This window comes from Sylvia atricapilla, chromosome 31 (genome assembly GCF_009819655.1).
Source record: "Sylvia atricapilla isolate bSylAtr1 chromosome 31, bSylAtr1.pri, whole genome shotgun sequence".
NCBI lineage: Eukaryota > Metazoa > Chordata > Aves > Passeriformes > Sylviidae > Sylvia > Sylvia atricapilla.
Window position 1 is genome coordinate 137,024 of NC_089170.1, and position 11,833 is coordinate 148,856.

At 49.5% G+C, this 11,833-nt stretch overlaps 2 protein-coding genes across 2 annotated transcripts in view; one reads left to right on the forward strand and one right to left on the reverse strand.

Moving 5' to 3' along the window:
- The window catches only part of LOC136373112 (zinc finger protein 3-like), a 65,776-nt gene that overhangs the window by 38,070 nt on the left and 15,873 nt on the right, over positions 1-11,833 (reverse strand). The gene's annotated exons all lie outside the window — the stretch shown is intronic.
- LOC136373108 (tubulin beta chain) lies at positions 44-11,316 on the forward strand. The gene is made up of 4 exons (XM_066338055.1): positions 44-247; positions 4,429-4,537; positions 6,844-6,954; positions 8,723-11,316. Exons 1-4 carry the CDS (start codon positions 191-193, stop codon positions 9,778-9,780), a joined length of 1,335 nt encoding a protein of 444 aa, XP_066194152.1. The 5' UTR covers positions 44-190; the 3' UTR covers positions 9,781-11,316.

Genomic DNA, 11,833 nt, shown 5'->3' on the forward strand with positions numbered 1-11,833 from the left:
CGGCTTTGTCCTATATGAGCGCGCGCGGGGCCGTGGCCCGCCGCCATTTTCGCCGCCGTCGAGCTCGCGCCTTCGCTCCGCTGTTAAAGGGGCCGCGCCGCCTCTGCTTTTTTTTTTTCTATCCGATTGTCCGAGCGCCTCCGCGCCGTCCGGGTGGGCCCGAGCCCCCCCGCCAGACTCCACCGTCGCCATGAGGGAGATCGTCCACATCCAGGCAGGCCAATGCGGCAACCAAATCGGCGCCAAGGTGAGCGGGGCGGGCCCCTCCTACCTTCCCCGCCGAGGCGGCGTTGCCCCTTTAAGAGCCCCCCCACCCCTCGCGCGCCAAGACAAAGGGTGCCCCAAACCGCGGCGTTTATTCCCCAAAATCGGCGTTTTCCCGCCGAAGAAGAAGCTCTAAGGGAAGGAGGCGGTGCTGAATTTGGCGGGTTTGGGGTTAAAACAAGGAGATTCTGTCGCTCAATGAGGATTTTCGGCGGTCGGATGCGCCCCCCCCCCCACGCGGCCGCAAAATGGCGGCTGAGGGCGGCGCCCCCGAATCGCGGCGGTTTGCCCCCAAAATCGCTCTTTTTGGGGCGTTCTAAAAAAAAAAAATATAATGATTTTACCCTACTTCGTTGAAATTTTAGTAAAATATTGGGTTGCAAATAGCGCTTTTTGCCCCTGATCGGGGGCGGGGGGGGGTTAGCCGAGGATGGGCGTGGAAGGCGCCAAAATGGCGGCGAAAAGTCCTGAAATTAAGGGATTTAACGACAGAATAAAAATTTTTACAGTAATTTGTTCCTAATGAAACTTAAAACCTGGTTTGCTTCTGGTTTTTAAACATCCTGGTTTAAATTTGGCTTTTTCATACCCGAAATCGTTGATAGCACGTCAAAACCGCCCCTAAAATCGATGATTTGCCCGACAAACCCGTCCTATTTTTCCTCCAAAATGCGGATTTTGTGACCCAAAGTGAAGATATTTGACCCCTAAATGGGGCGTCGTGCCCAGAAAGGTCAGTCCCGATAATGGGAGGATTCAACCCACAGAAAAGTGGTCTAATGTTCACCGTAAAGGTTTTTAGCTCATAAATAAGAGGCGTGTTTCCTTTTTTTTTGATCCAAAACCAGGGGGTTTTGTTCTGAAAAATGACTTTTTTGTTACAAAACAAAAATTTTTAAGCTTTTTTTAAACCACGGGTATCATAACAAAAACCCAGTTCGTTATTTAGTCCTTAAATGTATATTCTAGATCTTTAAATTGGAACATTGAACCCCCCCAAAATAAGGTTTTTCTTCCCCTGAATCAACTTCGTTGCCTTAAATACCCGTTTTACCACTAAAAATTATTTATTTTATTCCATAAAAAATACTTTTACTTCTAAAATCTTAATATTTTAGACTCATTTTTTAATTATTGATGAGGGGTTTTGCTGCTAAAATGCAGCTTTTTGTCCCCAAACCCTTTTTTTCCCAGCCCCAAAATGGAGTTTTGCAGCTCCAGCTCAGCATCTTTTTAGTGTTAAATAACATTTTTCTCCACAAATAAGATTTCTATCGCCAAAACATGGATTTTTTGAGGAGATAAAGTGATGGATTTATTTTCTAAAACTAGAACTTTGGTTAAAGTCGAGGTTTTTTTGCAGCACGGAGGGAGTTCCCAGCCCCAAAATGGAGGTTTCCAGCCCCAAAATGGAGGTTCGGGGGAAGAATTGCAGCTTTGTCCTCCCAAATCTGCTTCTTTTAACCTCAAAATCACTGCTGCTGCTCCAAAATAACGGGTTTTATTTGAGATTCATTCTTTTTAGCACAAATTGGCGATTTTTGCCTAAAAAGCATTGTTTTAGGCCGTGGAATTTACATTTCTTTACAATGGAACGTCATTTTGCCGCTCCAGAAATCTTTTTTTTCCCCTGAATGGGGAACCCTCAGAATGGCCTTTTTAAACCCCATATTTCATTCTTTTCTTCTTCAGATGTCACTTTTTGTCCAAAAATGGCCATTATCAGACCCAAATCTTTTTCGTTGTGTCTTCAGACCGCATTTCCTGCCCCCTAATTAAACAATTTCTGCCCCAAACCAAACCCTTTGTTTTCCAAAACCCCTGAAATTGGAGTTTTACACCCCAAAATGAGATTTTTTTTTTTAGCTCTGGAAAGGAGGTTTTGAACCAAAATTATGATTTTGAGGCCCAAAAACGGTTTTTTACTCTACAGAAAATGCCAACATTTAAAAGGTCAAACTTGCTCTGAAAAGATGGTATTTTTGCCCCAAACCTACATTTTTCACCCCACTATTTGCAATTTTTACCATTAAATATTATTTTTCTCCTAATAATCTATACTTCTGTCATTAAACTCCTAATTTCTATCCCAAATCCACACTTTTACCCAGAAATAGTGATTTTTTAACCTACTGTGTTCCAAGGCTCTAAAATGCAGGGTTTTTTTGCCCAAAAAAAGCAGATTGTTTCCAAATTTGATCTTTTAAAACCCAATTTCTTCCTCATTTGCCCCAAATCTCAATGTTTTAACCTCAAATTAAGACATTTTGGAGCTTTTCTATTCCTACATTTCCCATTTGTAAGCCATTTTTCTCCCCAGCCCAAATATCTGTCTTTAACCCATTTTTGCCCACAACCCACTAAAACGGTGAATTTTAACCAATTCCTTTCTTCTGCTCCAAAATCAGCATTTTTAAGCTCATTTATTCCTCTTTTAGCCTCAAATTGCTGATTTTTAATCCGTTTTCTCTCTTGGCTCCAAAATTAATGTTCCAAATCCCATTCTCCTTCTGAGACCTGAAATAGTGGCGTATTAAAAACAGTTTTTACATAATCTCCCAAATCGTCATTTTAATCTCAAATCACTATTTTTTGCATTTTTTAAATTGTCGATCGCAGAATTACCAGGTCTTAACACAAATTATTTTTTTAACCCTATTTCTCCCTCCGCAGCTCCAAAATATCCATTTTTTCTCTTTAGCCCCCAAATCGCCTTTTTTTACCTCATTGTCCCTTAAGGCCATGCGCCCTGCTCTCCCTCCAGGGCCCATTTTAACCCCAAACCCCCACATTTGTGGGGTTCTCACCTTCAAATACAAAACTTAAAAGCCCCCCGAGCTAATTTTGTGTGAAAAAAATCCTTGTTTTGGCTCCAGAAAGTGCCGATTTGGGGGGCAAAAAGCTGCTTTTGGACGGGTTGGTTTGAATTTGAACGTTTTGCCGCCGTTTTTCTGCGTTCCCGCCCTTTTGAGGGAGCAGGGCCACGCCCCCTCACAGCCGCACCACAAAACCACAGAAACAGTCTCAAAAATCACCTTTTTTACACCAAAGAAAAAAAGCAGTGGGGTGGCTGCGGGTTGTAGCCCCACCCTTTTACGACCTGACCACGCTATAAATTTATTTTAAAGGTCCCAGAATCCCTATTTTTTTAACCCAAATCTGGTCCTGACTGTGGGTAAGGTCTTTGATCCCACCCCTCACATTGCCGCGCTCCCGAATTCCTTTAAATCCCTCAAATCCTTTGTTTTTCCCCCCAAAAAAGCAGCCTAAGGGAGGTAAGCGGGGCCAGACTCACATCTCATTTTTCCTTTAAGGTCCCCAAATCCCCTTTTTGTCCCCTAAATGAATCCCAGGTGTAGCAAACTGGGTGTGGCCCCACTCCCTACAAGCTTCATGCCCTTTAGCCCAGACCACGCCTCCATTTCCTTTAAAATTTATCATAACCCCCCAGTTTTTTGATGCTGTTCAACAGCCATTTCCTACCCTAAAATTCCATTCTTTTCTTAGCCCCAAATCCTCATTTTCTCCACCAAAATCTGGTGTAGCAAAGTGGTCATGGCTGATAAACCCCTTCTTTTCCTTAAGCCCCACACCCCCAGCCTTCCTTTAACCCATTCAAATCCCCATATTCCACCCCAAAAATCTCCCAAGTTCTTTTTCCCCAAAATTCCCATTTTTCCCCAGAAATGTATCTGGGATGGGCATGGCCCAGCTGACCCCATTCCTCCTTATACCCTGCCCCTTTAAACCCCAGACCATGCCCTCAAATCCCCATTTCCCAGCCAAAAATCAATATTTCCTCCCCTCTAAAATCCCCATTCTTTTTTTTCCAAATTGTTTTTTCTCCCAAAATGTGATCCCTGATCCCACCCTTTAAGAAGCCCCACACTTTTTTTTTCCACAGACCACACCCTCAAGCTCCTATTTCTCCCCTTCAAATCCCAATTTTTCTCCTGCCAATCCCCATTTTTTCCCCCTGAATGAGGTCCTGGTTGTAGCAAAGTGGGTGTGGCCCAGCTGCTCTCCCCTCCACAAGCCCTGCCCCTTTTACCCCAGACCATGCTCCAAAACCCCATAAAATTCCCATTTTTCCTCCCAAAACCCTCGAGGCTTTTCCCCAAATCACCAGGTTTTTCCTCAAACGCTGTCCCTATGTCCCCACAGTTCTGGGAGGTGATCAGCGACGAGCATGGCATCGACCCCACGGGCACCTACCACGGGGACAGTGACCTGCAGCTCGACCGTATCAGCGTCTACTATAATGAGGCCACAGGTGGGGACACCTGGTGGCACCTGGGGACAGCTGTCACCATCTCCCGGGGCTCCTCTGCTCTTCCCTCCCCCATTGTGTCACTGCAGTGGTGGCTGGGAGGTGTTGGGTGGCACTTAGTGGCTTTTGTCATGCCCTTCAATGTCACCTTGCTTTGTCACCTCCCTCTGCTGTTACTTTGTCACTTCTAGTGTCACTTTGGCACCCCATTCCCTGCTTCGTCACCCCCCCCCCATATTACTTTATCCTCTTCATTGTCATTCTGTCCCCAGTGTCTCCTTCCAGTGTCACCTTCTTGTCTATTATCACCCCTGTGGCACCGTGTCCTGTTGTTCCTCTCAGTGTCAGTGTGTCTGTACCATTTGTCACCTCATCTCCTGTGTCCCTGGGTGCCACCCCCTCCTTTGTCACTCCAGTGGTATCACCTTGTCCTGTCACCCCCCCCACCCGGTGTCACCTCATCTCCTGGTGCCATCCCAGTCCTGTGACCTTGCAGTGTCATCTCCTGGTGTCACCTCTACCCTGGGGATTCCCTGGTGTCACCCTGTCCATCACTGCTTTCTGTGTCACCCTGTGAGCCTCCCAGTGTCACCTTGTCCATTGTCACCTCCCAGCCTGTGATCCCCCTGATGTCTCCTCCCATTGTCACCCCCAATTCTGTGACCCTCCTTGGTGTCACCCCCAGTGTCACCTGTCTTTTATCCCTTTGTCCTCTTCTCTGTCCCTTTGTCTCATTCTGGGCAGCTTTGGGGCCAGTTTAAAGATTTGGGGGGTTATGTTTGGGGTGTGCTGGGGGCCTTTTTGAGGTGGTCTGGTCTGAATTTATGGATTTCGGGGTGGGGTATGGGAGGTTGGAGGGTTGCATTTGGGGATTTTTGGGGTGCGATTTGGGAAGTTTAGAGCGATTTGGCGGGTTAAAGTTATTTGGGCTGGTTTGGGGTGAATTTGGGCATTTTGGGGTGATAAGGGATTGAGTTTTGGGGGATTGGGTGGTTTTCAGGTCTATTTGGGGTGATCCTGGATATTTTTGGGGTTATTTGGGTAGTTTCGGGGTTGGGTTTGGACAGTTTTTGGTAGATTTGGGAGGTTCTGGGGTTCATTTTGGGGCAAATTTGGATGTTCTACAGTGATATGAAGTGGTTTGGGGGTGAATTTGGGCATTTTGGGGGCGCTTTAGGGCTGAGTTTGTGGTAGTCTGGGTTTTTAGGTAATTTGGGGTGATGCAGGTAATTTTGGATGATTTACAGTGGTTTTGAATATTTTAGTATTTCGAAGTTGGTTTGAGATGACTTTCGGGGTTTAGGTATTTGGGTCTGTTTTGGGGTGTTTTGGATTTGATTTTGGGTGGGTTTGGAGTGATTTTTTGGGTGGGTTTGGGGTGGTTTGGGATAATTATGAGATGGTTTTTGTGTGAATTTAGGTGGATTTTTGGTGGTTTGGAGATGACTCCAGATAGTTTTGGGGTGATTTTGGGTGTTACGGGGTAATTTTGGTTTTTTTCAGGCTGATTTTAGTTCTTTTGGGGTCAGTTTCTGGTGTCATTCCAGGTGTTTGGGGGCAGTTTTGGTATTTTTGGGGTGGTTTGGGATATTCTGGGAATAATTGTGGCTCTTCCTGGGGTGATTTTTGGTATTTGTGCGTTAACTCTGAGCGTTTTGGGGGTAATTCTGGGTGTCTTTTAGATAACTAAGTATTTTGGGGGTGATTCCAGGTGCTTTAGGGGTAATTCCAGGTACTTTAGGGATAATTTTGGTGTTTTGCGGTGAATTCTGGTGGTTTGAGGTAATTTCTTGGGTTTGGGGTGTTTTGGTGGGAATTCCAGGTGTTTTCAGGTGATTCTGAGTGGATTTTGGTAAATTCTGGGTGGTCTTAGGGTATTTCCTGTTGGTTTTGGGGGGTAATTCCAGGTGATTTGGGGTATTTCCAGGCAATTTTGGTGTAATTATTTGTGTTTTTTGGGTAATTCAGGTGGTTTTAGGGTACTTCAGGGTGGTTTGGGGTTAATTTTAGCTGGTTTTGGGGTGACTTTTCTGGTTTTTGGTGACATCACATAAGGTAAATTCAAGCCCAGAGCCATCCTGGTGGTTTTTGGGTGCAATTTGGCCGTTTTGGGGTAATTCTGGGTGCTTTTAAGGTAATTTAGGTGGTTGTGGGTTAATTCTGGGTGGTTTGGGGGTGAATTTCTCAAATTTTGGTCCTTCCTCAGGGGGTAAATTCCTGCCCAGGGCTGCCCTGGTGGTTTTGGGGTGAATTTTCCCATTTCTGTGGTTACTCTGAGTGATTTTGGGGTGATTTTTGGTCTCTCCCAGGGGGTAAGTACGTGCCCAGGGCCATCCTGGTGGATCTGGAGCCTGGCACGATGGACTCGGTGCGCTCCGGCCCCTTCGGGCAGATCTTCCGGCCCGACAACTTTGTCTTCGGTGAGTGACAACCTGGGACACACTTGGGCACGTGTGAGACACACCTGGGGGCTCCTGGGGACATGTGAGGGCATTGACACACACCTGGGGACATGAAGGACACCTTGAGGTATTTGGGACACACCTGGGCACACTTGAGGGACATCAGGGACACTTAAGGACACATGGGAGCATTTAGGACACCCAGAGACACTTCAGACACTCAGGGACACACCTGGCACAGTGGGTGGTGGCCTCAAGGAGTGGCAGGGTCTGAAAGGGGAGATCAGGGTCCCCATGTGTCTCCAAGGTGGGGTTGGAGGACCCAACGGTGGCACAAAGCTCCTCAAGTGTCCCACCAAGGTGGGTTTGAAGGCCCTCAGGTGTCCCCAGAGATAAAGATTGAAGGTCTCCATGTGGGGGTGGAAATCCTTATGTGTCCCCCCAAGGTGGCGTTGAAGGTTCTCAAGTGTCCTCAAAGGTGAAGGTGTCCAAAGAGGGGGTTGAGGGGGTCCCTAAATGTTCACAAGGAGGAGTTGAGGGTCTCCAAATGTCCCCAGGGTGGAGTTGAGGGGTCCCCAAGGGTGGGGTGAAGATCCTCAGGTGTCCCCAGGTGGGGTTGGAGGACCCAAGGGTGGCACAAAGGTCCCCATGGATGGGCTTGGGAGTCCCCATGTTGTCCCCGAGGTATGATTGAAGGCCCCTGAGGCCCCCAAAGGGGCAGGAAGGTCCCTAAGATTGGTCAGAGTTGCCCAAGCTCCTCAGAAATGCTTTGAAGGTCCCCAGGGATGGTCTGAGGGTCCCTGAGGTCATCAAGGGTGGGTTGAGTGTCCCCATAGATGCTTTGCATGTCCCCAAGGGTGCTCTTAGGGTCTTCAGAAGTGGGTCCCAAAGATCCTCAGGGCTGGATCACAGGTCCCCAAGGGTGATTTTGAGGCTTCCCAAGGTGGGCTTGAGGTTCTTGAACTCCCCAAGGATGGTCTGAAGGGTCCCTAAAGGTGGTTTGAAGGTGCCTAGGGTTGGGCTGAAGATCACGAAAGATGATTTTTGATATTTCCAGGGTCTTCAGGGTTGGGTTGAGGGTTCCCAACGTGGTTTGAGGGTCCTCAGAGATAGTTTGAAGGTCCTCAAGGTGGTTTGAAGGTTTCTCAGCAGGGGTAAAGGTTCACAAGGTCCCCAAAAACCCTTTGAAGCTTCCCAGAGGTTGTTTGTGGATCTCCAAAGGTGGTTTAAAGATTCCTTGAACTCAGGGTTTTGAGGGTCTCTCTAAGTGGTTTGCAGGTCCCTGAAGATGAGTTTAGGTGTCCTTAATGGTGGTTTGAGGTCCTCAGAGATCATCTGAAGGTCTCCAAGACCCCTATTCCAACCCTTCCACCCCTTTTCTAGGCCATAGCGACGCCGCCAACACCCAGGCCAGGGATGACTGTATGGGGGGGCTGAACCACGACAGGGGGGTGGGTGGTATCAGAGGTCCCAGAAGTGGTTGGAAAGTCCCCAGGGTTGGGCTGAAGATACCAAAAGATGATTTTTAGATCTCCAGGGTCGTCAGGGTTGGGTTGAGAGTTTCCAGTGTGGTTTGATGGTCCTCAAAGCAGGGGTAGAGGTTTTCAAGGTCCCGAACAGAGGCTTGAAGGTCCCCAAGGTTGGCATGGTTTGGTTGAGGGTCTCCGAAGGTGATTAAAAGGTCCCCAAGGTTCTCAGGAGTGGTTTGAGGATCTCCAAAGGTGGTTTGAAGGTCCCCAGAGGTGTTTTGAAGACTCCAGCCCAAACCTTTCTCCCCCTTTTCCAGGCCAAAGCGGCGCTGGCAACAACTGGGCCAAGGGTCACTACACGGAGGGAGCAGAGCTGGTGGACTCAGTGCTGGATGTGGTGCGCAAGGAGGCCGAGAGCTGCGACTGCCTGCAGGGCTTCCAGCTGACCCATTCCCTGGGCGGGGGCACCGGCTCGGGCATGGGCACGCTGCTGATCTCCAAGATCCGTGAGGAGTACCCCGACCGCATCATGAACACCTTCAGCGTGGTGCCGTCGCCCAAGGTGTCGGACACGGTGGTGGAGCCCTACAACGCCACGCTGTCGGTGCACCAGCTGGTGGAGAACACGGATGAGACGTACTGCATCGACAACGAGGCGCTCTACGACATCTGCTTCCGCACCCTCAAGCTGACCACGCCCACCTACGGCGACCTCAACCACCTGGTGTCGGCCACCATGAGCGGTGTCACCACCTGCCTGCGCTTCCCGGGCCAGCTCAACGCGGACCTGCGCAAGCTGGCGGTGAACATGGTGCCCTTCCCACGGCTGCACTTCTTCATGCCGGGTTTTGCCCCTCTGACCAGCCGTGGCAGCCAGCAGTACCGGGCTCTCACCGTGCCCGAGCTCACCCAGCAGGTATTCGACGCCAAGAACATGATGGCGGCCTGTGACCCCCGCCATGGCCGCTACCTCACCGTGGCCGCCGTCTTCCGCGGCCGCATGTCCATGAAGGAGGTGGATGAGCAGATGCTGAATGTGCAGAACAAGAACAGCTCCTACTTCGTGGAGTGGATCCCCAACAACGTGAAGACGGCCGTGTGCGACATCCCGCCGCGTGGCCTCAAGATGGCCGTCACCTTCATCGGGAACAGCACGGCCATCCAGGAGCTCTTCAAGCGCATCTCGGAGCAGTTCACGGCCATGTTCCGGCGCAAGGCCTTCCTGCACTGGTACACGGGGGAGGGCATGGATGAGATGGAGTTCACCGAGGCCGAGAGCAACATGAATGACCTCGTGTCCGAGTACCAGCAGTACCAGGATGCCACGGCCGAGGAGGAGGAGGATTTCGGTGAGGAGGCTGAAGAGGAGGCCTGAGGGGCTTCTGCAGAGTCCCTCCCCTTCCCGGTGTGTTGTCCCAGAGAGGCGTCAACCGGTGGGCGGCGCCTTCGGTGTCATTGTCCTTTATCATCATCGTCAGTGTTGGCCTTGGTCATCGGCGGCAGCAGCAGCGGAGTCCTCACCCGACCTTCAGCATTGTCCTCATGGTTCCCCAGTCTTCATCATCTTTAAAGAGTTTTCAACCTTCATAGTCATCATCATCATCACCGAGTCCGTGGTCTTCGTCATCCTGGAAGAGTCTCCAATCTCGATCATGGTTCAGAGCTCCAAATTTCTGTCATCTTCGTCCTTGAAGAGTTCCCAATCTTCATCAGCATTGAAGAGTCCCCAACTTTCAGTGTTGTCCTCACAGCCCCCATCCTTCATCGTTGTCGTTCTTGAGGAGTCGTCAGCCTTCGTCATCATGGAACAGTCTCCAAACCTGATCATGGTCAGAGCTCCCAACTTCGTCATCACTGAAGAATCGGCAAGGTTCGTCGTTGTCAAGGAGTCTCCAGCCTTCATCATCGTCGAAGAGTCCCCAGAGTTCATCATTGTCCTCCAAGGGTTCTTGGCCTTCATCCACCTCCTCACAGAGCTTCCAGGAGCTCTGAGCCTTTGTTGTGGTCCTTGGAGGGTCTTCAATCTTCATCATCCTCAGCCCTTGGTCTTCATCAGGGCTGGTCAGTTGGCCTTGACCTTCATCATCATCATTATCATGGAAGAGCTTCAAAGAGCCCCTGGCTTTCGTCATCATGGAGGAATCTTCAAGAGTTTCTAACCTTCACCCTCATCCTGGAAGAGTTGCTGACCTTCATCTTCCTCATCATCATGGAAGAGCTCTTGACTTTCATTATGGTTGGGCCTTGACCTTCATCTTCATCATGGAAGAGCCCTGACCATCATCATCATCATAACCACCTCCACCCCTCCCCAGCTGCCACCTTGGCCTCTTGTCCCCTCCCCCATGCCCCTCTACCTCCATTTCCCTAATTTTGGGTTGTTCTTCCCAGTTTTTGGGGGGTTTCTCCCTTTTTTTTTGTCACTTCCTCCATTTTTGGTTCATTTTCCTCCTTTTATCCCCTCGCTTTTGTTTCTTGTCATTTTCCCTCATTTTTGGTAATTTTTGGTCCGTTTCCCCTATTTTTGGTAATTTTTTCCTATTTTGGTCATTCTTTCCATGTTTCCCATTTTTGCTGTTTTTTTCCCCATTTTTGGCTGCTCTCAGCCCAGTCCTGTTTTCCCAAATTTTGCTTCCTTTCTCCCAATTTTTCGTTCATTTTTCTCTATTTTTGCTTGCCCATTTTCCCTCATTTTGCATTTTTATTCCTCAGTTTTCGTTCATTTTTTCCCGATTTTCTTCCACTTTTCCCCATTTTTTGTCCGTTCCTCCCCAATTTCTGTCGCCTTTCCTGGTCGCGCTCTCCCATTTTTGGATGTTCTTATTGTTTTTTTTTTTTTTCCCCGTTTCTTTCGTTTTTCATATTGAAAAGTCGCCCCCGGGTCCAGAATAAACTCGGGATGGAAAAGCCACCGTGGGTGTCACATCCTGGGTCACCTTTGTCACCTCCAGGGTCACTTGGGGGTCCCCAAGGTCACTTTAGGGTCACCTGGAGGGCCCCAATGTCACCTGGGATGTCCCCAGCTGAGGGTCCCCATTGTCACCTGGCGGTCACTGGGAGGGATCTCGGGGTCACCTGGAAAGTCCGGGGGACACCTTTGTCACCTGGCCCCCCAGGGTCTCAATGTCACTTCAGGGTCCCCAGTGTCACCTGGGGTGTCCCCATTGTTACCTCTGTCACCTGGGGGTCCCCAGTGTCACTTGGGGGTCACTGGGAGGGGGCCACCGATGTCATCTGGCGGGGGGGGGGGGGGGGGGGGTGTCGGTCTCCCTTGTCCCTTTTGGTGCTCCTCCATGTCCTCTCCTCCCTGGATGTCCCCAGGGTGTCACCGCGTCCCTTAGGGGTCCCCAGCGTCCCCTTGGTGACTCGAGTGTGGCAGCACCGTTGGGTGGGGACACTAGAATGACACTTTAGGGACAAGGTGGCAC

Excerpts from the sequence above, each read along its gene's own strand:
- LOC136373108 (XM_066338055.1), top strand. The coding sequence starts at position 191 with ATGAGGGAGATCGTCCACATCCAGGCAGGCCAATGCGGCAACCAAATC. Across the intron at positions 4,538-6,843 it reads CTACTATAATGAGGCCACAG|GGGGTAAGTACGTGCCCAGG; the intron begins GTGGGGACACCT and ends GGTCTCTCCCAG. Across the intron at positions 6,955-8,722 it reads GCCCGACAACTTTGTCTTCG|GCCAAAGCGGCGCTGGCAAC; the intron begins GTGAGTGACAAC and ends CCCCTTTTCCAG.